Below are 24,497 nucleotides of genomic sequence, written 5' to 3'. Positions count from 1 at the left end.
GCCCTTTGAGAGTATCTGTGGTGTACACAGTGGGCGATATTCGTTGTTATTCGTTGAAGAATGGCCACTAATACATGCTTTTCTTGGTTATTTTATGATATGCGGTTACCAGATAATTCCCTCACAACAAAAACAAGTTCTTTGTATCGTAACTATCAAACATTGAACTCGGAAATTTAAAAGCGTCAAAAACTTTATTACAACAGTTTCAAAATCAACTGAACTTACTATCCGGGTAAAGTGATGCTTCAGAAATACTAATGGACAAATGGAACTAAATTATCCTGATAAACTATGTAGTTCAAACTTAGACCTAGTATATTCAGAGGATAAAAAACAAAACAAAAAAAACTACCAAAACCAAAAAAAACAAAAAAAACAAAAAAAACCCCAAAATGAGCCAAGTCGTGTTATATTCAAACTTCTGGCATATAATCCCCCCACCCCCCGCCCAAACAAAAAACAAAAGAAAAAACCAAAGAAACAAAAAACAAAAACAAAAACAAAAAAACCCAAAAAACAACCAAACAAAAAACCAAAAACCAAAAAAACCAATAAACTCAAAAACAACAAACCAAAAAACTACATCATCATCATCATCAACAACAACAACAACAGCAACAACAACAACAACAACAAAGCCATACAAGTCATTACCTGCCTGACAAAAACATAAGAATCTGTTGCACTTTCCGTCGATGACACATACATTTAGTGGATTATAGGGAAGTGGCAAAATTGCCTATGTTAATGCCTGTCTCCATATAATACGGAACACACACCCCCTCTACATATGAACATATGACGAAACGTCGCCTTTCACAGAATAGAAGAGTAACTGTTGTGTCCATATCTTGTCATCATTCTTGATCCACCAACTGCAATAACAGGCGTTACTTGCTGTCTCAGACGTTGAGTATTTCCTCAACAGAGTCAACACATTGTATTCATCTTTACAATCGAACGCAGATCTTCTGCCGCAAACTAAACTCACAGATGCAGACAGAACTTATTACATTTCTTCCGCATGTTTATATACTCGAGATTCAAATCACCTCTCCAAAGTAATCCGATTTTGAGAAAATGTCTTAACTACGTTAATATGGTAATAGACAAGACGGTTGGTACAAGAGTCACTCGCAATTCTCTTTTTGGCCACACGCACCAAGCAGACAAACCGATTTTGACAAGGAACAGTTGAGAATAATGTCATTGTATGAAAAATAATTTTAGCATTTCTAACATGTCGATGTTTGGTTTCACTGTATTTTTAAGATTCGGGTATCGACGAAGTCCTATGTGTGACCGCAGTAGAAGTCATGCAGGTGGATTCACGCAAGATTCAGCATGACGGTTTCGATGAGCCTGCCAAGGTCACACATGATCCAGAATGTAATGATGTTTTCGAGTGGCGTATATTGTGACGCCATTTCCGTGTCTGTTGTAATACATTTTCAGCATGGAGAACTTCACCAAGTGAACCATCTTTCTTTTAGAGTCTATGTAATATCCAGGAAGTCCATCCTGTCTGGTCGCTTGTACTTGGGCAGTGTGCGAGGAAACAGTTGTCTTCCGTCAAAGAAGGACTGAAACTGAAAGCGAGGCAAGTGTGCATCACGTGACATTTGACGGCGCATTCAGTAGCAGATGAAGCAGTCCTGGAGGCCAAAGCTGTCTGTAACTTCTTCCCGGGAGTTGCTGAAAATCTGGAGTCTGAAAGTAAATCAGGTAGCAATATAGGCAATGCATATAAACCATGTAGACGATGTAAAGTGAACGTTATATTCATACAGAGCTGGTATATTTAATCCCTGCACTTTGATATGACGCGGAGGCGTTGGGAGAAACTAGACACATTTGAGATAGATGCCTCATATGGGATGGTGTCAGCTCAAACTCCGCAGGCCAATCAATATAACTCGAGTATTAGTCAGAATAAGGACACCTTACAGAAGAACTGATTGTTGTTCTTACACATGTGAACGTTTTACCTCTGAAGGAAATCGACGCAAAGCATTTACTAACATTATTACTAACACGAGCTGGTCACGGATGAGTGTGGTCGGGGTTGTCTCGTATCTGGTATGATTGGGCTGATTTGGAGGTTTCAATACTGAGGCCTGATGCTATTTGATTTGAGTTTGATGTGACCAGTGAAGGTCTACCCGGGGTAGAATAGGCCTTCAGCAACCCATGTTTGCCATAAAAGGCGACTATGCTTGTCTTAAGAGGCGACTAACGGGATCGGGTGGTCAGGCTCGCTGACTTGGTTGACACATGTCATCGGTTCCCAATTGCACAGATTGATGCTCATGCTGTTGATCACTGAATTGTCTGATCCAGACTCGATTATTTACAGACTGCCGCCACATGGCTGGAATATTGCTGAGTGTCGCGTAAAACTAGAGTCTGTCACTCACCCACTTTCACTCGCATAAACCTGTCAAGAACTGTATAAAATGTGGTAGACTGTTCCCCGCGGTTGTTATTTCCAGCATGTGTTTCCCTGTTGCTTAATGCATCTAGGTGGTGCTGGTAATTCAAGGAAGAGCGGGACTGGTAGCATCCGTCATGATTCCGACATGATTCAATATCCTGAAGGTTGTGTATCTTCCATTCATCAACACCACAAAACTATGTAAGGACGGGCACAACAGTATTCGTTTATTGACTCTATTGCGTGCGTTTAGCTATTAACAAACCACATCTTCTGTGCACCTATCTTGCACTCCACTGTACGTCTATTCTCGAAGAGCCACAAGTGGTCAACCACTTCTCCACCAACTACAATGATTGATCCCCCGTCACTTTCGTTGCCACGACATAGATGAAGAATTTGCTATTAGTCGTAGCTGGTGGACATGCCAATAGCACTGGAACAACCAGAGAATCCCCACTGAAGAAAGTGATTCTCTCCTGGCAATAAGTATCATCCATGTCAAGGATGTTTGTTTTGTTTGTTGCTCTCAGCACATATTCCAGCTATGTGCATGCGGTCTGAAAATGGACACTGGACCAGACAATCCAGTGATCAACATCATGGACCTTTATCAACGCAATAGGGGTGAGTCAACCAAGTGAGTGAGCCTGACCATCCGATCCCGTTAGTCGCCTCTTACGACAAGCATAGTCGCCTTTTATCCAAGGACCCTACCCCCCGGACCTTCATGGGTCAGAAATTCATGGACGTGACAAGGAGGAACAGGGTGGATGACAAGACTTTTATGAGCAAGGGAGGCTGAAGATCAGTTCATACTCGGATTTTTGTGGGTTGACTTCTGTGATTGATTGATTGATTGTGTTTGCATCACTTTCACTAAAATCTCAGTTGGTCAAGGATGAGGGTAGTAGCAGTTCGCAATTTCGTAATTTGCTGTGCCTGCAATGACTAACAGTTACCAACATTCGATCGATATTGTAGATTTACAACACTTGGAGCTTACCATCATGTAAAATGTCACATCAAAGCAAAACACACCACTGTGTCAACGTGTTGTATATGGCGCGTTTGGGGAATTAGCTCTGAATTAAATTGAAGTGTGCGTTGACGCAGACAAATGAATACGTTGATGAAGACGAAGGATAGGTTTTGTTCAAACCTCTTTAGTTGGTTACACATGACATGACAAACAAGTATGCATGAATGAGGTGAGCGGAGTTCCACTTCAACCTCAGGGCGTTTCCGAGCGGCATAATTCTGCTTGTGATCGTCCCTACACAGGCAGTCGGAATACCGGACTCCACTTTTTACAATAAAGATGCAAACACATATATACAGTTTTCGACAACAATGGACAGCAAAGACTCAATAATGGACAGACAGAGAAACAATAGCACATCCTTGTACAGTTGATGCGATGACAGACACAGTCAAGTGGATGACCAATGAAGGCCATAGATGTCATATACAGAAACTGATGGAAGTGACAAGGAGGAACAGGGTGTCTGACAAGATAATGTAAACTTGGATGATGATACAGATTAGGAATGCAGACTGAATAATTAAAAATAAGTCTCATTCGGTTTGACCACAGGGCTTTTGAATTTTTAGAAATATTTGGGCGATGGCTGTCCTGACAGGTCAATGACGGTGGTGTCGTACCTGAACATACGGGTACCTGTACACCTGCTGTGGGAGTCCCCATGGCCAATGCTTCTTTTAAACCAAGCTCAGGTTGCGTTGTGGCAACAAGTCGAATGTACCGAACAGGGTATGTAGGTGTGGCGTGGAACGCATGAGTCTGGGATTCTGCAGTGTTTGCGGGTGTTGTTCCATAGAGAAAGCCGACAGCATCTGGACACTGGTCAGGGTTGCTGAAGTAGGCCCAGATCTGCACTGACCTGGTTTTCCAGCCTGTGTGTGGAAATGTACAGTATGGTTCAAAATTATTGAGAATAGCTAAAGCATTTCATATTATTAAACGAGAACAAATCAGATAAAATTGAATGTATTGTGAAAGTGAACTGACCTTTTCATGTTGTGTAGGTAACAATTTAATATTTTATCAAGTCTCCTTGAGCTTCACGGCACAGTCTAAGACGGGTAGGCATACTTCCTATCAGAGAGGTTAGTGTCTCGTGAGTTATGCTGTCCCAGTATCGGACCACTTCTCTCTTCAGGTCTTCAATTTTTATCAACCCCTTTTGATTCACACATTCCTTCATCATCCCCCAAATGTTCTCAATGGGATTTAAGTCAGGACTATATGCAGGAAATGGTAATGCAGTCACATTTTCCCCCTGAAACCACTGCTTGGCATGTTTTGCGGTGTGTTTAGGATCATTATCTTGCTGCAAAATCCAGTCATTTCCATAAAACACATGTGCACTTGGAAGGAGAAAATTATCTAATATGTTAGTGTAGCGTTGACTTGTCAGATTTCCCTCAAACACACACAGCGGGGTCGTTCCTAATAAGGATATCCCTCCCCATACATGAAACTTTGGGCTGTATTTAGGTCGTCGATACAACGGTGCTGACGCAGACTTTGTCCATATTTTCACATTATTGGGATATACCCATACTGAGCTTTCATCAGTAAAAATCACATTTTCCCAGTCAAAGTTTTCATGTGTCAAACACCACTCAACACGCCTGTCTTTATGTTCTTGTTTCATGAGAGGAGAAGTAATTCCAGTCTTTTTCTCCCATCCAAGAACAATCAAATTTCTTCTAATTCTTCCTAATCCTATACACAGTAGAAAGAGGAGTTCCTGTTCTCTCTGCCAATGTATTTACATCATCAATTCCTTGATTACACAACTCAAAAATCAACCTTCCTTTATCTTCAGCAGACATTGTTGACAGTGCTGAGGAAAATGACGTCTGCTACAAATTCAGGGGAGGTAACTCTAATTGTACTATACTCAGTAGGCCACAATGAGTTACCTCCCTTATACCATTACTTAGTTTTAAGTATCAGTGAATCAGTTGAGGTGTTAGGATAGCTCAAAGTAAGAAGAAAAATTCTCAATAATTATGAACCAGACTATATGATTCATCCTTCCGTTATTGACATACTGCCAGAGTTCTATTTTGGTAAATATTAAATATGTGAAGCCACGATCAAAGCAACTCTACTCTATGTAAGCTATTTTGCATTTACATACATACACATGTACACACACACACACACACACACACACACACACACACACGCACACACACACACATACATACATACACACATGTATGTTTAGGGGTGGCGTAACTGCCGAAATCATACGAAACGCCTTCACACATTGCCCATCTTCGGGGTAGCTAAGTGGGTAAAGCGTTCGCGCGACACGACGAAGACCCGGGTTCGATTGCCCACATGTGTACTATGTGCGAATCCCATATATGGTGTACCCCCGCCGTGATATTGCTGGAATATTGCTAACAGCGACGTAAAACTAAACTCACTCCCTGAGAGAGAGTGACTGAATTTGGTTTTACGCCAGATTTAGCAATATTCCAGCAACATCATCGTGGGGACGCCAGAAATGGGTTTCACGCATTGTACCTATGCGTCGAATCGAACTTGGGTCTTCAGCATGACGAGCGAACGCCTTAACCACTAGGCTACCTCACCGCCCATCCTAGTCTGGGAACACCATAACACATAAAGTAGTCTTTGAGAGACTAGTATGTGCTCTGATATGTAACGTACATATCAGACGCAACACTAACACAACTTGTCAGAAAAACAACGAGTTAGGAAAAAAAGATTCTTTTTTCGGTGTAGAAGACTAAATGGAAACTTAAATGACTAGGATTCATGGTGATTGCCTGAAAAACGCATCGATATACAAATGAACCAGCAGACAACAGATTGTTATATAAATATCAATCAGGATTCCAAGTAGGCCATTCTACGACTCATCAGTTAATAGAACTATACAGCAATATTTGCTCAGCTCTAGATAGACGTGAAGACTATTGCATGGTTTTCTGTGATGTTTCAAAGGCCTTTGACAGAGTATGGCACAGAGGATTACTGCATAAATTAATTAGCTACGGCATATGTGAAGAATTACTTAAGTGGATTCAGTGTTACATCAGTGGTGGAACTCAAAAGGTGTTTTTAAATGGTTCAATATCAAACCCCAAATCTCTTGCAGCGGGGGTACCCCAGGGATCAGTCCTCGGCCCCTTTCTATTTATAGTATACGTTAATGATATTGCCGATGAACTAGACTGTGCTGCACGCTTGTTCGCCGATGATACATCAATGGGATTTTCATCTATCAATCACAGGCTTATGCAAGATACACTCAATAGGAATCTAGAAACTGTATCGTGTTGGGCAAAACGTTGGCTTGTGACATACAATCCCAACAAAACAGAAGCTTTACTTTTCAGTCTTAAGAATAACAAAGCAGTTCTGAATTTAGAATTTCAAAATCAATGTGTTCGATTCGAGGACTCTCACAAACATCTCGGAGTAATACTTTCTTCTGATTGTAAATGGAATGCTCATATTGAAAATATTGTGAGGAAAACGTCCTTGATGGTTTCATCAATGAGAAAATGAAAGTTCACGTTAAACAGAGACACTCTAAATAAAATTTATGTTGTATTTATAAGATCACATCTTGAATATGCTTGTGAATTGTGGGATGGTTGTTCGGTAGATTTAACTGATAAAATTGAAAAAGTTCAGTTTGAGGCCGCGAGGATAGTTACTGGTTTATCAAAGTATGCCACTAGAGAATCTCTGTTACGTGAAACAGGTTGGCAATTGTTAAAAGAGAGAAGCACATTTCGAAAACTGTCTTTATTCTATAACATCTACAACAAGAAGGCTCCAGCCTACCTTTATGATCTTTTGCCTCAAACTGTTGAATCTAAGACAAATTATAATCTTAGAAACATTCGTGATTTTCCCCTGTCTTATTCCCACACAAGTCTCTACAGTCAATCGTTTTTTCCATCATCTTCACAAATTTGGAATAATCTCCCCTTATATGTTAGAGAATCAGACTCACTTAAAAGTTTTAAATCGCATATAAGCTCACATATGTCAAAAGCACCAGGATATTTCTCATTTCGTAAGAGGAAACTCAACGTAATTCAGACCCAGCTAAGATACTCAAAAAGTAGATTAAATGATGATCTTTGCAGAAATGGTCTTACAGAGAGCTCTGAATGTAAGTGCAAATTTACCTGTGAAAACCCTCATCATTATTTTATGAAATGTACTTTATATTCTAAAATCAGACAACAACTGTTTCAAAACATTAACAGAATTTGTAGCAATAGAGTAACAGCAAACCTGCAGTTATTATTAAATGGCAGTGCAGATCTTCCGTACCGTGATAATATCCAGATTTTTAAAGACGTTCAAAAATATATATTAAAATCTAAAAGGTTCAATGATTAATATAATGTTACTCATGTAAGGAAATGATGTATTCCCTATAATTATTTGTTTTATATGGCTTATTCTCCTTTAGTATATATCTTTCTATTCCTGTACGTAGTTTGTTTCACTTCATGCATGTAAGCATTGTATATAGGACAGGGTTTCACTAAGTTGGGATAACTTGTACCCAATCCATTCTCTGGAATAAATATGTTTAAAAGAAAGAAAAAAGAACCAGCAGACAAGCTGCTGTGATACTGGAGTACTTACTCACACCCTGTTATGTACTCTTCAAAACAGGCAAGGGAACATAAACTTTGAAGTCTGGTAGAAAGAACAACCACTGAGGAATGACATTCATCTTGTGTATGCAACGTCATTTCACGTTATCACCACATGCAAACACAAAGCATGGGAAACACGTGCACAACGTGGGAGCCTGCTACACGTCCATGGGGTGTCATTATGAATCTTGACGTTTTTCAGGCAGGTCGATAAATCACTGTAGACCATTTTTTCAGATAATTTTCTTGCATCTGTGCATGGTCAGGGTTTTCAGGGTCAAATCACACACTACTGACTGAAAATTGTAAACCTGAAATTTTCATGGCATACTCCATTCACCTATGAAGGGGGATAACTGAACGAACAGCTTTGCTTTGAATGAAATCCGTGTGGTGATGCATTTTCAAAACATCCATCATTATTGTGTCAACATTGATTCAATCCCACATATCTCCCAATTTCGACAATCGCATATTGACTGTAGAGTTCCTTTTGAAGAGTATATATCTCTAGTGTATCGGGGCTTGGAGATTACAACTGATGAATAACATGAGGTGGTGACATTCCAACGGTTTGTTGAATTTTTCTTTAACTTAAATATTCTGTCTATATCATGACAGGATCTTTTAGTCAGTCACCAACACAGCTCTGGTGCGACGACGTCTTTCTTCAAACGTTTGATGGCCCAGAAAAGAGCCTGCATGAAAATACAAGGTGGATAAACGTACTGGTCGCCATGTGTACCTTCCTCTGTAATCCCCCCTATTTTCAGTTGACAAGAACAATTCTTGAATTGGGTGTCGTTTGTATTCTGCAGCCATTTATGACCCAATCCCATCAAAACTTATTTGAACGATTGTCTTTACTTTGTTAAAAGAACCCATATAAACGTTTGGCAAAGAATATATATGCGGCCACTTATTCAAACGATTCTTCTGTATTAAATTTAACTTCATCCCGTTCACCGACAGAGACAAGTGCGATCATGGTTAACGTAGCGTGGTATGCTAATTCCGTAGATCAGTGCTCACGATGTCAATCACTCAATTTCCTGGCGAATATTTGATTAGTTATAGACAACAGTCAAATAATGGATTAGTGATTAGTCCGGCGGAACTACAGAACATATGTCTAAAAGGAGCTGTTCTCAGCCTTTAGTGTACGAGGTCCTGTGTTAAAACTGTTTAATTTAAATATATTTAATATAAATTCACTGACCCCACGACCCCCAGCATGTTTCCAAGGTAATGTTATGGACGTCATAGGAACCCTGGAGGTCCACTTGCCAATAAGGTGTTGGTTGTGCGTCAGTAAACATACAGGTGCCTGCATCTTCATCATTTCCACTGGAATCAGTTGATGGCTTGCCGCCAAGAATATTTCCTGAAAACAAATCATGACAGTGGGTGAAACATCTGCTGTCAAAGGAATATGTTTGGTCGAAAGTTTTATCTTTTTAAAATTTATTTTTCCTTATATTTGTTTTACTTCGGTACAACATTTCATGCATATTTAATAGGCCGTCATATCTGTAGTATTACATAGTAAGTCAAATTACTAGGCATTTTTTATGTAAAGAGATTGTGGCAAGACGGCTAAAATGTAACAAAAGTGTCGTATTTGCAATGAGAGTATGTATGTAATTGACAACTTTAATTCAGTTTTTCTTTCAGACCAACGAGAGAGGGTACAATGTCTGATACCGTTCTTGAATATACGTATTCTTTGATTAATATGAAAACGAAATTCACTGCATCATTTCTTCTCTGTGTGAGTCCGATAATAAAGGCTTCTGCGGATAATTTTAAATAGTGTCTGTTTCATTTTCAATCCGTTCTAGTAGATCTTGCCATAGGTTTTTGACATGTTTGCATTCATGTAATAAATGAATGATCGATTCTATTTCAACATCACAAAATGCACAAAGTGGTTATTCTGTTAGTATAGTTTGTATTCATATAAATGTTTATTGGTTGTGAGGATCCTGTGGAGAATATGGTACTGAAGTCACCTGTGCCTTGCACATAAAATGCTCTAAATGGTATAAAATAACCGTTTTTCATACATTAAGTGTAATATCTATGTTTATTTTTTTTTCACACTAACTTTGATAAAGCAGTTTTTGCTTTATAGCTTCCCCGTGAAGAAGCCTGATATAAAATATGCTACATCCGTTTGAGTATTATTTCCAAATTAGGAGAAATAAAAGGTAAATCTTTCTTAATATTACTTTTGGACGAACTCCGTTTTGAATATGATTCCAATGAAAATAATAATCCTGTATATTAAGGGAAATGTTTTTAACCCCATACACTTCTACAAATTCTTTATAAGAATGAAATGTATCGTCATGTTTCAGCAAATCATTTATGAATATTACATTTGATTGTAGATAGTGGTCATACACTACTGGTTTTCTCCCTATTGTTATCTGATCATTTGTTCATATGTACTGCCTGCTGAGATGGCCATTTTCATGTTTACCTTGTTCTTGTAATTCAGACCAGGCTACAAAAACGTCTTTCCAGAACGGGTTGATGGTTTTGGAATATAATGTGTCTTCAGAAACAATGGCCTCATTTCCGTAGGATTTAGATGGTTCACTGGTGGTGAAATATATAAAAGATTGTTTGCCACCCCAAACTGTGTTCCACAGGAGATATCGATTGTGTGCAATCATATGATATCTGCTAGTTTTGTGCTATACCCTGACAATACTTTGACGTCATGAACTTGATGACCTCACAATGCTATGGCATCGCTGCAATGCAAGTCTAGTGGTAGTACAGTGTTGAGAGATGTACAGTCTTCATTAAAAAATGATAAAGAATGATATTTGATGAGTCTTACCCTCGTGCCTATTGTATAGCTGGTACGTTTAGACCACTTTCTTGGTATGTTTTTGTTATCAAACATCGTCTTGTTCTATCAGGTTTACCTGTCCAAATAAAGAAGAAATATTTCTTTTGAAGGTTCACTATTGTTTCCAATGTAGGTTTTGCTAGTTAGGTTGAAAAATGATTAAGTGTTGATAAAATCAAGCTCCTTTGAATTTATGGGTGTGTCTTAAAGTAAGCAATAGCTTATGATGAGACGACATTGATGCATTGGCCTAACCTGGATAGAGGGTACTTGGCAGATTGGCTGCTATTCAACCTGGATACTTTCTTTGCAAATCAAAGTATATAACTGCAAGTGATAGTTGGTCATAATGAATATAAATCATGATATGAATATGTCTCCTCAAAATTCAAATAATAACTGCTGTCAAAACTGATCACACATCCATCAGCAATAATGCTGTCTTTCATATGCTTGTTAACCAAAAAGTCCTGCAAAGACAAACTATAGTGTATTAAGCAGTGATGTATTTCTGATCAGTGTTTAATTTTATGTTAAGCAAAGTGTACTTTCAGTTGCTGAAGAGCTAATAATAATGTGACAATTTCTTCAAGGCTTGGTGCAGTTCGTTTTCCTTCTTGGTTTGCAAACCACTTCACACTTATGAGAGGTTTCAAAATTCAAGCAAGTCCACACCATAGGGAGAACTCCCATCTCAAGCATCTCAGTCACCAATGTTTAATATCAATAACATGAGGCGCTCTGGTAATGACCATATGAGCTCTACGGCAATATGCTGATGCTAATATAAAATACCACCCAAATTCAGGGCAAAAGAGCATCAATATAACATAACAATATTAACACTGGACTGTCACCTTCAGCTGACGCTATACAAGGGTTTTACTGCAGAATGTTTATGAGTGGTCTACAAAATCTAACTCTTGTTGAGTTGGAAAACAATCAGACTGTGACTCGATATTCACAAAACTGTTCCGGCAAAGGATGACTCTTTTTGGAAGTGAGCTTTCCTACACTCAGAACTGATGAGCCTTAACCGATGACAATGTCCACAAGCAAGCTATGACGAAAATCCAAAAATGTCATGAGCACTTGGTTCATTGGACACTGACTTTTTGTCCACCAAACTCAGACATGTTTGAGGGAAATCTTCGAAACATTTGAATGTTAAATAGGAGACGCTGATTCATCCTTTCCCAGTTTATAATCTTGCGAATTCCTCTCTGAAAACACTGTAAGACTGTAACGATACGCTCGTACAGTGGAAGTCTTCTCAACTGGCATCCCTCCAATCCGGAATGCTCTCAATATCGGCAGTAGAATCCCAGCAGAAGATGGTTAATTATCGCCCTCCAAAGTACATCCCTACAATCCGGCATGCTCTCAATATTGGCACTAGAACTTGGTCCCGGCAGGAGCTAATTAATTATCTGTCTCCAAAATACAACCTCCGGTGCAACTGATCAACTTTCTGCTCTTGAAAATACCTCTGAATGTCTCTTGAAACACATTGCTTAAAATCCTCCCAGCCAACTGCCTTTATCAAAAATAAAAATCGCCTAGGAGATCACAGGACCTTCTATGTGATGAATAACTCAGACTATGCGACAAAGTTGCCTTCGGATCTCTGGGACCTCTTTCACAAGGTTTTACAGTCTCACAATCAGAGCTCCTATCAGTAGGTAAGACAGATTAAACTTCTTGAGCTTTTCACTCTTTGTTCATTGCCACAACATTGTCCACTTACATTCACCGCGTTTCAAATCGGTAGCCAACTTTGCGAAGTGTAAGGAAAACTGTTCACCATCACGTTTAGAGGAAAACGAAACAAGTCATATCGGCCTTCAAATATCAGAGGATCCGACCTATAGTGAGAGAGATGTTTTTATCCATTTCATACAATTTCTTTTTCAGCATGGCTTTAATATTCTTTGAACTTATAGTCTCCCTTCTTTCCTTTCTAGCCTTAGTTTCTATAAGCTAAAGCCAAACTTTAATTTGTCTTCTCTTTAATCAAGACCAAAGTATCCCCATCTACAAGTTTCCCTTAGCCAGGAATGCGCTCACTTTGTTTGTACATCGGCTTTAAACATATCAGATTTGACTGCAGTTTGTAAAGTGTGACCAATTGAAACTTTTTGAGCACAGAAACTCATTCCGTAGAGTGTGTCTGCACTGCATGTCATTGTTATTGTTGGTTATCAATTTTTGAATAAATCAGTAAAAACTTTGTTTGTAAGAAATATGAAGTTGTGATGCAGAACAAGCCCTCAGTTTCTGTTACATGTTGATTCCCACGTTAAAAAGAGCAAGGTGTGAAACAAGCAAATAACAAAGAAATGTGCTTTAGTCAACAATTTATTACAAAATTAACTCCAGTCTCAAATCATTTCAAACCCACTACAAATGTGCCTCCGTGGCGGTGTGTAACAGGGTGACAGTAATCCATCACTGGGTGGAAGTACTGTGTTGTACTCCCCAGAACTCGGTCTATATCTAGCACAAGGCTAAATATTGCACACAATACAGCTCAGTGAATATCACATGTGCAGTATACTGGGAACAGTACTGTCACTGCCACATGATCTATAGTTTAACATCAATATTTTATGATGTTACATAGAGACACATAAGCTTAATTTCTTGGATAAATGAACTGGGTCAACTAATCAACGTTCCTGATCGATTTCAGTAATGGCCTAGATGCCTCCAGATTATGGTAATTATTCGGTTAATGGTATTCAGACGCATCTGACACTCAAGTGTTCAAATATTAATTATCATTTTGCCATAGTGTATCAATTCCATAAGTTGTTAGGTGTATCTATACGACGGTAATATTATCAAACAGCAAGAAGTTGGCGAATATATGTCACAGTACCTTTTGACAGTATCTGAACCGCCTCGCGACCCAGATTATAACCATAGTTTTATTCTAAATATTCTAAATTTTATTATAAATATTTTAAATTTTATTTTGAATATTCTAAATTTTATTATAAATATTTCAAATTTTATTCTAAATATTCTAAATGTTATTCTAAAAATGTTGATCCTTGTATTATTGTCACAGAAACAGAGCACATGAAGCACATTTCTGGTGCTCGCGCCGTGATGTTGCTGGAATATTTCTAAAAGCGACGTAAAACTAAATTCACTCACTCACCCATCGAAAACACGTCAGTCACATACATGGTACAGATTAAAACAGGGAATGCTACCCTGACATCTCTTGAAAACTTTACTGAGACCACGATCTTCTGGCCGGAGGGCAACCACTTTTGACTCTCTTTGCTATCCTCATATAAGGCGATTGATCGGTTATGTCACTTCAAAAGACCAAAGGAGCTTGAACATTGTCCGACTTAATGTGAAGAGTGATAGGAGACAAACTGTAATCATCCCATTTATCAAATGTTCTTGTCAACAGTTGTTTTTGTCAGTATGCCAGAATTTGTCTATTGAGACAGTATCGTGGTAAAACAGACGGCATCAATAAATAAGCGACATTCGTGTTCTGTTCACATACACGAGAGCTAAGTATTGTTCTGCAGTCATGATGTATAGAGCACAAAGATCGATATGCGTCTTGTTCCTCCGATGAATTTATCACATCCGTGAGCAGAACGACTAATGTCAATAAGCAACATTAACAGAGAAGAAATAGCTCACGAGGAATGGCTTTCAATTCTCTTCCATGCCACTGATTATTTGCAGTTTTACCTCTTGACTGAGTAACTTGTTAGCATGAATGTTAATTACCCCAGGAGGAATCAAAACGATTTCTAAAGGATAAGTTTGCTGAAACACAATGGCGGAATAACAGACTACTTTGACAATTTTCAGTTCTGAACTGTACTTTAAATTTTCTGAACGCCTGATCGCTCGTAGTTTGTTTCCTATAAGATAAGAGGGTTGGCAATGGTTTTTAACAATTATCGAAAAAGGAATGTAGGAGTGAGTGAGTTTAGTTTTGAGCCGCTTTCAGCACTATTCCAGCTATATAGTGGCGGTCTGTAAATAATTGAGTGTGGACCAGACAATCCAGTGATCAACAGCATGAGCATCGATCTATGCATAGTCGCCTTTTGAGGCAAGCTAAAGACCTATTCTACCTCGAATCTTCACAGACAGCAAATAGGAACATCAATTCTTTCTGCTAACGAACTCTGTAAATATGGGAAGATTCCATCTGCACAAACACAACTCGTCATGTTTCATAGCAGTATTTTAGCATGTGCTGACATGCAAAACATGAATTCCACGTAGCACAGTTTGCTATATATAGCTGACAAACAACAAATCCTTATCATTTGGTCTTTAAACGAAGAGTGCCAAATGCAGGCATGTTATGAAGTGTCTTCATAAAATAGGTTTTCGACAAAGCAAATTCACGGTAACATGACACAAACATTAGGTGACAATGCTGCTTCATGTATACCGTCAAACAGTGGTGTGCTGAATTTACAAAGGGCAGGCGCAGCATCTAGGACGAACCAAGGTCGAGTCTCCTTCATGAAGTGACTACCAAAGATAGAAACGACGCTGTTAGACAATGGACTACTGCACATGACATCAGCAGAAGATCAAGGGAACTAATAATTCATGAACTTGTGAACATGAACAAGGTGTCTGCCCGTTGGGTGTCCAGGGCCTCCTTTCATAAATCAACCTTTACTAAGGTCAACCATAATTTCCATTCTTCAACATTGCACTAAGGTTACTTAAAGCTAAGGTAACCATAGTGCAATGTTAAAGAATGGGAGTGAAGGTTAAAGGTAATCATAGTGCAATGTTAAAGAATGGGAGTTAAGGTCAAAGGTAACCTTAGTGCAATATTAAAGAATCGGAGTGAAGGTTAACCTTAGTAAAAGCTGCTTTGTCAAAGGAACCCTAAAATGTTTTCTGAAGAATACAAACGTCAGAGAGACATGGTTTGTCGTCAGCTTCGCGAGGAATGTCGGACGGATCCAAGTGCTTTTATCGGTCATATTATTACTCCGTATGAAACCTGAGAACGTCTTCCAGTGGCAAAGTCATAACCTTCGTTTTCTTGGACTCTGAAGGCGTAATCATAGTAGACTATTTAAAGAAAGGTTCCACAATGAATGGCCCAGATTACGCTGATGAACTGCGTGGGCTGCGTATCAGATCAGGGAAAAGCACCAACGCAAACTTTGGCCAGGTGTCTGGCTCCTCCAAGACAATGCTCAAGTTCACACGGCCCTCTTGGCAGTCAATGCTGCTCAGGACTGTGGCTTCAAGATCATCCCACCCTCAGCCTCTTCTCCAGATCTTGCCCTTTCTGACTTCTGCCTCTTCTCTCAACTCAAATCTGACCTCAGGGGAGAGAGACGGATAAGGAATGTGATCACCTTTGTGGAGGGGTGTTTGGGGGTCACATGGCAAACAGTGGTTTTAAGACGAGTTAAATATGTTGGTGAAATGGTGGAACAAGTGCATTGAAGTGAAGGGGGGTTATGTTGAAATAAAAGTAAAGCCATTTTCTTATAGATCGCATGCAAGTTTGAGAGGCGGAAAACTTTTGGGACACCCTTCGTAAATAGGGCACGATGGGGATTCATTGAATAAAGTTGATACATGTCATGCTAATACCAACTTGAAGTTACTTGTAGTGTGTTCTTCAAGACTGACTCGATTTGTGGTAACGTATTGGCCTTCGAGCATTTTATTACACTTTTAAAGCTAAGGAAAAACACATTTCCTGTTAACAGGCCTCAGAAAAAAAAGGTTTTGGTTGATATGTGAAGGGCATTTCCATCAAAGACAAACAAGATTACCGTAATTAGTGACCATACACACATAATGATCAATACGATTCCGTGTACTTGTGTATTTGTTTGAGTGGCTCACAGCTTTTACTGTCTCACAGTTGCAGTGTTACGTTGACACACACTTATGATGGAGTGAAACACATAGTATGGAAGTGTTGCTCTGTCTATAGTCTCAGTAACGAGAAACAGCTGTCTCGTTATCAATGAATGTTTAAGCACTCCATGCAAACGGTGTCCAACATCGTTGTTTCACTTGTCCAACAATTTAAAAAGGACTGACACACCAGTTTTAACTATAAGGTGATGTACATGAAAAACAGTCGATGGCCTAACATAGGAACTGTCAAATATAATTGGTGTGCTATTCACTGTTCGATTTTGGTTTCCATCACAATTACCGCAACAAATGCATCATTTTACCTTTGTAATATCACTAATGTTAAACTTTGTATAGCTCCGGAACCCAAGGTTTGCTGTAAGGCGCTTGATCAAATGATCCGTGGGAAAGAATTGTTTTCAGTGCTCTTTTCTAAGTGTTCAGGCTGTTCGTTCCATAACATCGGCACTGCTTTGACAAAGGATCTCTCGTCCTTACTTGCTCTGCGGGTAAAGGGCACTGATGCTTGTTTTCCAGAAGCTGAAGAGTTTGTGATGCCTGGTGCCCTGACACTAGTTCAATTAAGGTAATCAAGAGCATGGCTGCGGAGGACCTTGTGCGCAAACACCAACACCTTGAAGACAATGTTTTTGTGTGACTGGCAGCCATTACGGTGTTCGTAATGCTGGCGTGATGTGTTCATATTTCCTTGCATCTGTGATGAGTCTTGCTGCTGTATTATGAACTATGGGGTCTGGATGTGAAACTTTAGACAGTCAGTCCTTTAAAGCTGAACTGAACACGCACTGTAAGGGACACCAGAAATGGATTTCATACATACAACCTGTGTGGGGAATCGAACCTGAGTCCTCGGACGGGCAGACCACTAGTACTTTAACCACTAGGCTACCCCGCCTAGCCACCATTCCACTGACATTAAAATCCCTCTCCAATCTCTTTCCCTTAAGGCCAAATGACGTTTTTTTATATTTTTCATGAAAAAGGAACCCCTGACAACCAAGGACACTGATAATTTAAATAAATATCGAAATGTCGGACAGGAGTACAATGTATCCGTCAATAAGGTTTCTCTTGATGTTAATCAACAGATATCTGTAATTATACAAGGTGTTTACGGAAGAAAGGATATTAAAACATGTCACGCTGTACTCCTAGAACCTGCCGTTTACGCTATTTTAACAACATTTATATTTGCTCCTTCACTCTCTTAGTACAGATTGTAGTATTTTTGTTGGGTTGAGTCCCATGCGAGATTCGAACCTACAACCTCAGAGTGAGGCAGCTGATCGCCTGCACACAAAGTTAGCAGCCTAACCCACTGAGTCACAGTGGATACTGGAAGTCAGACAACATGTGGTCTTGACTACGGGCTTTGTGTGGCTTTAAAATATACATGTAAATCATACAATGACCTGTGTATCTTTTTCTGTGCTAACCTTGAAACCATTGTTTCCAATTAATTTTAATATATACCCCTTTGTGTGACTTCCCTCAAGTTCCTATGCGGATTTTCAGAAATGTGGAGAAAGAGAGACATTATATTACGTAATTATGTCATTGTTTTGGTATTTTTGACCAATGGAGTATGTAGGTACTTCTGTAACGGACACATGATAGATATACATGATATCACTCGGGATATCATTTTTAATGAATATATCCTAACATTTCATTTCAACTTTTAGCATTTCGATTGCAGTTTCAAATTAAAGTGTTGAACGTTTTGTTGTTTGCTAAATGCTTTTAAGATTTAAATGATGTACTTTTGGTGTGAATTTGTGACGAATGTCTTACCCATGGGAACTGCATTAATGTTGCAACATCGAGTCATGAAGTGAAAGTGTTTGTACATATGAAAGCAGTATATTATGGTGATCGCCCATGGCAATTATATGTGAGTGGTATCTATCAGTTATAATGTTTAACAAATGTTAAAGCGATAAGACAGAACTATTTTCCTATGTTATGATGTAACAGCACATGGCAGAGGTCTCTGTATATTCATATGGAATGATGTCTGACCAAACCGACCTTAGACATTATCAATTATGAGTTAATGAATTGATATCAGACAGACACAACGGTCCTTTTTCGTGTTTTGGAAGAACATAAACTCACTCCGAGTGTATCTTCTTAATCGTGTGAGTAATAACATGTAATAACATATAATAACATATAATAACATGTAGTAATAACAAGAATATCATCATACCTGAAGTTGATGTGCTGGCTATGTGGATAAGCATCATCAGCAACGTTGTCTTCGACAACGACATCGTCGGTGACATGCTAGTATCCTCCATACCCAAAGTGACGGTGTACATGACTGTGTTGGCTTGTATTCCACAATGCCCTGTTGTCATGGAGGCATCAATACTTGCCTCCTATTGGTGCCGTCGTCATCTACTTTAGTAAAGGGACAATACTGCAACGTTGAGAATGACAATATATAATCAGGTACTCTAACTAAGAACAGTCATGTTTCCGCGAAATTGATTTAAGAGCATTGCTCTCTGGAAATGTTTCAACTTGCCCACGGGCCCAAACCAGAATGGTGATTTTTGCGTTCTGTGTGAATGGCCAGAGTGATATGCTTGTGCATCGTAATTACAGTCATAGTGAAATAAAAAACGAAGTATAACAAATTATTTAGAATGTAATAATGTGGGCGTATCAGTTGCAAAGCAACCGTGAACAGGATTTGTCATGAGATGCTTGTGGAAAGGGCTTTTATCAATTTTCTTTGCATAATGCAATTTATTCAGTTTTAGATATGTTTTACGTGTGTTCGTAGCATATCACCATGTCACAGCATTTTTCACCACAATGCTGGAAACAATGAACTAAAAGGAAAAAGTAGATTTTGCACGCTTCGTTTGCAGTTATCATTCTCAACGTAACTGTTTCAACGTTGTGTGCAAAATGTGTATATATTCAGTATAGGTTTTGTCGGTCTACTGGGATCAGTTTCATATGATTTTCTGTTCGTGACTAGCTGTGTCTTGTCATGTGAATCGAAAACGTGAACACTGGAACGTAACACACATTCAATTCTCATGATTAATGTGGCTTAATGTCACCAAGAGAGGATAAGGCATTGAAGAAGGTTGAGGTGGGCACGTAGGGCACACTAAACGTGGAATAATAAGTGAGTGAGTTTAGTTTTACGCCGCACTCAGCAATATTCCAGCTATATGGCGGCGGTCTGTAAATAATCGAGTCTGGACCAGACAATGCAGTGATCAACAACATGAGCATCGATCTGCGCAGTTGGGAACCGATGACGTGTGTCAACCAAACCTTACCACCCGATCCCGTTAGTCGCCTCTTACGACAAGCATAGTAGCCTTTTATGGCAAGCATGGGTTGCCGAAGGCCTGTTCTACCCCGGACCTTCACGGGTCCGTGGGATAATAAACCAACAGGGGATGATGTATACATGAGATTACGCCTCAGGCAGATTTTAATTTCCCGAACTTCTAATTGCCTCTCAAGAATCTCGACTTAAAATATTTGCAGTTTTGAATGAAGGGAATGTGAAGACGAACAACTGTTCCTAATAAAGTCTTGGACATTCGTTTTGGATATTCAGTGCATCATAAGTATTTCTCACTTATGTTTAAAAACAGGTTGTCGTAAGATGTTCTTGCTGTTGATCACTGGATTGTCTGGTTCAGACTCGATTATTTGCAGACCGCCGCCATATTGCTGGAATGTTGCTGAGTTCAGCGTAAAACTAAACTCTATCACTCACTCACTTTCACCTGCATAAGCCTGTCAACAACTGTATAGAATGTGGTAGACTGTTCAGTATGGCGTAAAATCTGAACTCACTCACTCAAAAACAGATGTGAAAAAAACCCTGATCTGTTTCCATTCAGGATCAGTATATAAAGATGTTTTCTTAATTAGCATTTGTACTCCATCAACCAATTTACAAATCAATACGCATTAGTATTGCAGGTATATAATGTTGCATTACATAACTGAGTGAAATGACGCAATACCACTACACTGACAATGACGGCATCAATTTTAATGGCGGCGGTATGTTAAGGTGAGAACTGAAGCGCTGCAATGCTAACTGTATGGATTCCGTCCATTGTTCAAGCGTCACCGCAAACAGCTGTACAGTGAGTGTGTTGTGTCTTCATGTAGTTGTGTCTCTGATGTTGAGGAGCTCAGTGAATGTGTTGTGTCCTGGTGTGTTCGAGAATAAGATGTAGGTGTACTCAGTGAGTGTGTTGTATGAAGTGTGCTTGAGGATACGATGTAGGTGTGTTCAGTGAGTGTGTTGTATCCTGGTGTGCTCGAGAATAAGATGTAGTTGTGTTCTGTGAGACGCAGTGTGCTGTGTCTTTGTGCACTCGAGAATACGATGTAGATCTGTTCAGTGTGTTGTATCTTGCTGTACTTGAGAATACGATGTACATGTAGGTGTGTTCAGTGATTATGTTGTATTTTTGTGAACTCGAGAAAATGTTGTAGGTGAATGTGTTGTATCTTGGAGTACTCAAGAATATAATGTAGGTGCATTCAGTGAGACTCAGTGTGTTGTATCTTGGAGTACTCGAGAATACGATGTAGGTGTATTCAGTGAGACTGAGTGTGTTGTATCTTGGAGTACTCGAGAATATGATGTAGGTGTATTCAGTGAGACTCGGTGTGTTGTATTTTCGACTACTCGAGAATATGATGTAGATCTGTTTAATGTGTTGTATCTCGGTGTGCTCGAGAATATGATGTAGGTGTGATCTGTGAATGTGTTGTTTCTTGGTGTATTCGAGAATATAATATAGGTGTGTTCAGTCTGTTTTATCTTGATGCACTGGAGAATATGATGTAGGTGTGTTCAGTGATTGTGTTGTATCTAGGTGTATTCGAGAATATGTGTACAGCGAATGTGTTGTATCTTGGTGAACTAGAGAATATGACATACGTGTGTTCAGTGTGTTGTATCTTTGTGTACTAGACAATATAATGTGCATGTGTTCAGTGAATATGAGCATATGAGGTAGGTGTGTTCAGTCTGTGTTGTCTTGGTGTACTCTAAAATATGGTGTTGTGTTCAGTGAGTTTTTTTCTGTATGAAGGCCAACGGCCCACGTGCAAAATTAACATGGAATGATTTAAATAAAGTAAAAAACTGACAAACAGTTCATGTTAACACAGTGATTGCTGATTCAAAATGTTTTTTCACAGTGATTGTGTATTGTGTTTTCATGGCTTGGTGACTCTGATGTGGCGTTATTGAGTGTTTGTGTGTTTTGTTTGGATGACTTCATGACTCTGGTGTGGCGTTATTGAGTGATTGTGTGTTGTGTTTTGATGGCTTCGTGACCCTGGTGTGGCGTTATTGAGGTATTGTGTGTTGTGTTTTGATGGCTTCGTGACCCTGGTGTGGCGTTATTGAGGTATTGTGTGTTATGTTTTGATGTCCGTGTGACCTTGGTGTGGCGTTGTTGAGTGATTGTGTTGGTGACTTGTGTGCGAGTGTGGATGTATATTCAGTTGTTCAGTTGTTGATTACATTTCCACTCCTCAGTAACCTACTCAACCGACCATTGTGCAAAATACCCACCTCTTGTGAACAAAGTGCATACGTTTTGATACAGCTTTTATAAAAAACTTTAATTCAAAGTCATTATACATCATACCGTTTAGAATGAACGACTGGACAAAAACAATGGAAGCAAGATACGGACAAGCTGTAGTCAACACGTGTTAACTGATGTGAAAAACTGATTTGAAAAAAAACTGATCTCAAAGAAGCCCATATGCGTTTTCATTGTGTGTCAGTATGGAAAGAAATGTTCTTAATTAGCATTGGTACTCTATCAATATAGAGTACATTATGACATAATGTATTGTACTATAACCCTCTCAAAGACACCATGGCCTGTGTGGCCTAGTGCTTAACTCGTGTTCGATTCTCTACATGGAGGCAATGTGTGAAGCCCATTTCTAGTGTCCCTCGTCGTCTTGTTACAGGCATGTAGCCATAAACGTTGAAATACCTCACTCAGTGACCCCCAAAACGCATATTTACGGTATGTTGGTCTCTTGCACAGATTTCGCATAGCTATGGGTTTTGACATATTTATTCATTTCCCATGGTGTTTGCCAATCCTTCATTCTCTCAAGTCAGATTAGTACAAATCAATACTGCAAACTCTCAGAAGGCAAAGCCTGATAATGAATACGCTGAACTGATTCCTGATGAACATACTAAGTGTTTGTGATACAAATGGAATGACGTATCACACTGACAATACAGTATTAGGGGTGACGATAGGAAATCCACAATGAGCAAGGACAATGACCACCGTGTACGTCACCTGACACCATTCATTTCAAAGAATGGCGTTAGTCTCTATGGTGATGTGTAGAGATACTCTGTTATTTCCGATCAAACCAAACCAATAGCAAGAGAGAGATCTCCAATAAAAGGATAAGGTGATTGACACTGTATGAAGGGCACCTTTTCTACAAATAACATCATGTTTTCGGTAGCTATTTGTCACTATTGACACTATTTGCTTTTAATATTTGATCGCCGAGCTCGTCATGAGTTTGCCATTTAGAAAGCGGTCAAATCCAACATAGGTTATATTGGAACCACACTTACTCTGTAATGTACAGATTCTAGTAGTTTTGATAGGTTGATTCCCATCCGGGATTCGAACCCACACTCTCGGAGTAAGGCACCTAAAGGCCAGCTCACAAAGTCTGCCCTCTAATCCTCTCCGCCACTGCCGATCCAGCAAAACTAGAAATCGGACAACTGGTTGTCCAGATCACTCCTGACAAGTGTACATTACCACGTCTACGACCGAAAGCTTTGAGAACATAATACAATTTAAAAAGTAATCAAGTGCAACACATATTATATTTAAGATTAAGTTGTTCCGATTCTATCTTTACGACAGCCGCTGAATGAAACAGTATCTAGCCAGATTGTTACATCGCTTTATCCCATATATGACGTTTTTACTAATGTACATAACACTGGCACAGACACTATCCGAGTTCGTAAAACTAACCCAACATGTCGGATAGTGGGTAGCTGTGTGATTTTTGTTCTGAAGAAATTTAGAGTTCATGAGGTATATATTTCCTTAACTCCTGAGAATCCAAAGTATGGATTCTGTGATTATTCTCTGAAGACACAACTGAGTGTATTTGTCACCGATCATTGAGGGGGTCGCCCTCTCCAGCTGCTTATCGATGACACTTTCAAGACAGCTCTCACAGCATGTAATGGCATCGACAACCCCTATCGACTACAACGCAAGTGACGTTCAGTGTGGCTATCAACACGATCTGCACTGTATACAGCAACATCAACGACAGCACCACCACCAACAACAACTGCACTCTGTTCCTCCACAACAACCAGTGCATGTAGCATTACCTCAACATGTCGGAAATCACCCCCCTGCCTGGGCTAGCCATTTAATTTCAGAAATAAAAAAACATTATCTCAAATCACGCACGGCATAGCCGCCAGAACCTCCGACATTGAAACAAAAGTCTCTATTACTGATAAGAGATCTGAACAAATAGACAAAATTTAAGTTAGAGTTAAAA

The 24,497-nt window shown here is 39.3% G+C and overlaps 1 protein-coding gene across 1 annotated transcript; it reads right to left on the bottom strand.

The window, feature by feature from the left end:
• Positions 1 to 175: 175 nt before the first annotated feature.
• Positions 176 to 19,229, bottom strand: LOC137268536 (uncharacterized). Its single transcript, XM_067803106.1, has 4 exons — positions 19,120 to 19,229; positions 9,351 to 9,515; positions 4,103 to 4,354; positions 176 to 1,713 (listed from the first exon to the last, which is right to left on the bottom strand). Exons 1-4 carry the CDS (start codon positions 19,208 to 19,210, stop codon positions 1,493 to 1,495), a joined length of 729 nt encoding a protein of 242 aa, XP_067659207.1. The 5' UTR covers positions 19,211 to 19,229; the 3' UTR covers positions 176 to 1,492.
• Positions 19,230 to 24,497: the final 5,268 nt, after the last annotated feature.

This window comes from Haliotis asinina, chromosome 16 (genome assembly GCF_037392515.1).
Source record: "Haliotis asinina isolate JCU_RB_2024 chromosome 16, JCU_Hal_asi_v2, whole genome shotgun sequence".
NCBI classification, from domain to species: Eukaryota; Metazoa; Mollusca; class Gastropoda; order Lepetellida; family Haliotidae; genus Haliotis; species Haliotis asinina.
Note: the sequence above shows the minus strand (reverse complement) of the source record. Positions and strands in the feature narration are given on the sequence as shown.